The 4,490-nt window shown below is 47.9% G+C and overlaps 1 protein-coding gene across 1 annotated transcript in view; it reads right to left on the reverse strand.

Moving 5' to 3' along the window:
* Positions 1 to 978: 978 nt before the first annotated feature.
* Positions 979 to 4,490, reverse strand: part of OBSCN (obscurin, cytoskeletal calmodulin and titin-interacting RhoGEF) — a 705,115-nt gene continuing 701,603 nt past the window's right edge. The window contains exon 127 of the mRNA XM_077490633.1: positions 979 to 4,465. Within this exon, the coding sequence (XP_077346759.1) occupies positions 4,291 to 4,465 (175 nt within the window). The 3' untranslated portion in view covers positions 979 to 4,290. The remainder of the gene's footprint in view (positions 4,466 to 4,490) is intronic.

Here is a 4,490-nt window from a genome sequence, read left to right on the forward strand (position 1 = left end):
TCTAAATTCTCTGATGACTTTTTCTTACGTTGCACACAGTAAAACATTATGCGGTCATTGAGGTTAGTGTTCTACATCAAAACACCAGAAAAAGAAACTCAGAAAAAAAAAAAAACTTGTTTCTATAAATCTTATAGTTAAATATTGCCTGTAGGATGAGTATAACTCCACACTGGAAACAGGATTTAGTTTGAAGTCAGTACAGGTATGGGGAAGAGGTTCTTTCTTGTGTATACTAAATATCCCATCAGCCCCTATGTACTGGAACCATTTATCCATTACTGTTGCATTGGATTTTCTTATGTATTAATGTCTTGATGCTGACAACTAGTGGAAATTAGCTGTAACTGCAACTTGTTATTTCTAGGTCTGTTAATGGTACAATCCAGCTTCCCTGTATGTTGGGGCTAGTATATAGACCCCTCCATTCTTTGTGGTTCCAAGATTATTGTCACTTTACACTTTAAAATCCCATGTGCTGCATTTTAGGAAGCTAAAGCTCCCTTGGATTTAACTGCCATGTCTAATTGGAGAGTTAAACTGTTAGGCCGCGTACACACGCGGGGACTGTTCGCCCAACTTTGTCCGTCAAACAGTTTCGGCAAACAGTCCGCTCAAAATTAGCATGGACGGACATGGCCACACACGACGGACGAACAGTTTGCTGAAACCGTGCGCGATGACGTGAACGCCACGTACGACGGGACGAAAAATACGACGTCCTATACACTGCATTATAACTTTCGGCGTGTAAATCCTTTCTGAGCATGCGCGGAACTTAGTTTGACGAACAAGCCTACACACGAGGGGACTGTTCGCTGAAACAAGGTTTCAGCGGACAGTTTTTCGGAATTTCCGAAAAACCTTGTTCAGCGGACTGTTCGCTGAAAGCCCACACACGAGCGGACTGTTTGCCGAAACACTGTTCAGCGGACAAAGTTGGGCGAACAGTCCCCGCGTGTGTACGCGGCCTTACTAAACCCAGGGGCCTGCATTCACTATATCTGGTGTCGCTAGGAGCCTGCAGTCACTATAGTTGGTCTCCCCAGGAGCCTGCAGTCACTATATTTGTTCTCCTCAGGAGCCTACATTCACTATATCTGGTCTCCCCAGGAGCCTGCATTCAGTATATCTGGTCTCCCCAGGACCCTGCATTCACTATATCTGGTCTCCCCAGGAGCCTGCATTCAGTATATATGGTCTCCCCAGGAACCTGCAATCGCTATATCTGGTCTCCCCAGGACCCTGCATTCACTATATCTGGTCTCCCCAGGAGCCTGCAGTCACTATATCTGGTCTCCCCAGGACCCTGCATTCACTATATCTGTTCTCCCCAGGACCCTGCATTCACTATATCTGTTCTCCCCAGGAGCCTGCATTTACTATATCTGTTCTCCCCAGGAGCCTGCATTTACTATATCTGTTCTCCCCAGGAGCCTGCATTTACTATATCTGGTCTCTCCAGGACCCTGCATTAACTATATTAGTTCTCCCCAGGACCCTGCATTCACTATATCTGTTCTCCCCAGGACCCTGCATTCACTATATCTGATCTCCCCAGGAGCCTGTAGTCACTGTATATGTTTTCCCCAGGAGCCTGCAGTCACTATATCTGGTCTCCCCAGGACCCTGCAGTCACTATATCTGGTCTCCCCAGGACCCTGCAGTCACTATATCTGGTCTCACAATGAGCCTGCATAGATTGTAAGCTCCTTGGTGGATGGGATGGGACTAATGTTTATTACACAATATACATTTCCTGGGAGGGGGGGGGGGGGCAAAAACTGACGTAGATTGTAATTTCCTTGGGGGTAGGGACTGATGTAGATAGTAAGCTCTTTGCTTTGGGGGGCAGGGACTGATGTAGATTGTAAGCTCCTTGGGGGCATGGACTAATTTAGAGTGTAAGCTCCTTGAAAGCAGGAACTAATGTAGATTGTAAGCTCCTTGGGGTAGGGACTGATGTAGATTGTAAGCTTTTTTTTTTGGGGGGGGGGGGGGGGCAGGGACTAATGTTTATTATAAATGATGTGTTCCTTGGGGGGGGGGGGGTGGTGACTGATGTCGATTGTAAGCTTTTTGGGAGCAGGGACTGATGTAGATTGCAAGCTCCTTGGGTGCAGGACTGATGTAGATTGTAAGCTCCTTGCGGGCAGGGACTGATGTCGATTGTAAGCTCCTTGGGGGCAAAGATGGATGTAGAATGTAAGCTCATTAGGGGCAGGGACTGATGTAAATTGTAAGCACCCTTCAGGCATGGACTAATGTAGATTGTAAGCTTCTTGGGGGTAGCGACTCATGTAGATCGTAAGCTCCTTGGGGGCATGGACAAATTTAGATTGTAAGCTCCTTGGGGGCATGGACAAATTTAGATTGTAAGCTCCTTGGGGGCATGGACAAATTTAGATTGTAAGCTCCTTGGGGGCAGGGACCTTGGGGGTAGCTCCTTGGGGGCAGGGACTGATGTATTTTGTAAGCTCCTTGAAGGCAGGGACTGATATAGATTGTAAGCTACTTAAAGGCAGGGGCTGATGTAGATTGTAAGCTCGTTGGGGGTAGGGACTGATGTAGATTGTAAGCTTTATGGGGGGGGCAGGGACTGATGTCAATTGTAAGCTCCTTGGGGGTCAGAGCCAGATGTAGATTGTAAGGTCATTGGGTGAAGGAACTGATGTAGATTGCAAGCTCATTGGGGGCAAAGATGGATGTAGAATGTAAGCTCATTAGGGGCAGGGACTGATGTAGATTGTAAGCACCCTTCAGGCATGGACTAATGTAGATTGTAAGCTTCTTGGGGGTAGCGACTCATGTAGATTGTAAGCTCCTTGGGGGTATGGAGTAATTTAGATTGTAAGCTCCTTGGGGGCATGGAGTAATTTAGATTGTAAGCTCCTTGGGGGCATGGACTAATTTAGATTGTAAGCTCCTCGGGGGCATGGACTAATTTAGATTGTAAGCTCCTCGGGGGCATGGACTAATTTAGATTGTAAGCTCCTTGGGGGCATGGACTAATTTAGATTCTAAGCTCCTTGGGGGCATTAACTGATATAGTTTGTAAGCTCCTTGGAGGCAGGGACTGATGTATTTTGTAAGCTCCTTGGGAGGCAGGGACTTATGTAGAATGTAAGCTGCCTGGGTGAAGAGAATGATGTAGATTGTGAGCTCTTTGGGGGAACAGCGACTAATGTGGATTGTAGGCTCCTTGGAGGCAGGAGCTGATGTAGATTGTGAGCACCTCTGGGACATGGACTGATGTAGATTGTAAGCTTTTTGGGGACATGGACTAATGTAGACTTTAAGCTTCTTGGGATCCGGGGCTGATGTAAATTGTAAGCTCTTTGGAGGCAGGGACTGATGGAAATTGTAAGCTCCTCAGGGGGACAGAACTTATGTAAATTGTAAGCTCATTGGGGGCGGGGACTGATGTAGGCTGTAAGCTCTTTGGAGGTGGGAACTATTGTAAAATGAAAAATTAAACTGGTGCAATACAAATACCTGTATGCGTAAAATAGCGCATTTTGCTTAGAGAACAGCACCCCCCCATACCTGTATTCACTTCATTGCCCCTCCGCTCACCCCGCCCCCCCTCCCCCAAAACCTGTCTCTCATCCTATAAGCCTTTAGCAAAGCCTATTATTCATACTGCATCCTCTTCAAACATTAAAATCCTAATGGAAAAAACTCACGGACGCGGTTTTCTATAATGAGTCTGTCAGTTGGGGGAATCTGATCTACGTCTACAATAGCGGTTGAAAATGCCTCACGACAAGACGACGCTGGACGTACACAAAAACTGTACTAAAAATACCTGAGTGGCAAGCCTAGAACGCCCGGGGACAAGGGGGAACGGCTGCTAAAGTGAACCTGTCACCTGCCTGAAGGAGACCATTGTGGGTACCGAGTGCCGGTATTCAGCCCGTCGGTTCGGCCAGTAGGGAGCGATGGAGCAGAACATACATCACTGCCAGCTCCGGGTTGAAGAAGCTGGATAAGGCTTCATCTCATATATTGGCTTCCTTCATTGCCTAAAGCAGTGATGGTGAACCTCGGCACCTCTAGATGTTCTGGAACTACATTTCCCATGATGCTCCTGCACTCTTCTGTGTAGCTGAGCCTCGTGGGAAATGTAGTTCCAAAACACCTAGGGCTGCCAAGGTTGGCCATCACTGGCCTAAAGTGACACGTACACTTTATCGGTGGGGGGGCAAACAAGACAACTGGTGAGGAGGAAGAGGTGTGGTTCCTATGGCTGATCGCCTACACAGTGACCGTTGGGTGGTGTTGGTTTTGTCAGGACCGCGATGACCCCGCGCTCTGACTTGCTGCCGTCTTGGCGGCTCTCCGGTGGAGGAAGCTCCTCAGTTTGGCGCTGGGGAAGTAGACCGGCGGCTGCTGCTGCAACGTGGCCAGTCCGGCCTCCTGAAGCCACGGCATTTTCAGGCAGTCTGACGCAGACGGACGCCCCCTGAGATTTAAAAAAAATATATATA

The sequence above is a fragment of the Lithobates pipiens genome, unplaced genomic scaffold (genome assembly GCF_037356315.1).
Source record: "Lithobates pipiens isolate NorthernLeopardFrog02 unplaced genomic scaffold, aLitPip1_a1.2 Scaffold_19, whole genome shotgun sequence".
In the NCBI taxonomy this organism is placed as follows: Eukaryota; Metazoa; Chordata; class Amphibia; order Anura; family Ranidae; genus Lithobates; species Lithobates pipiens.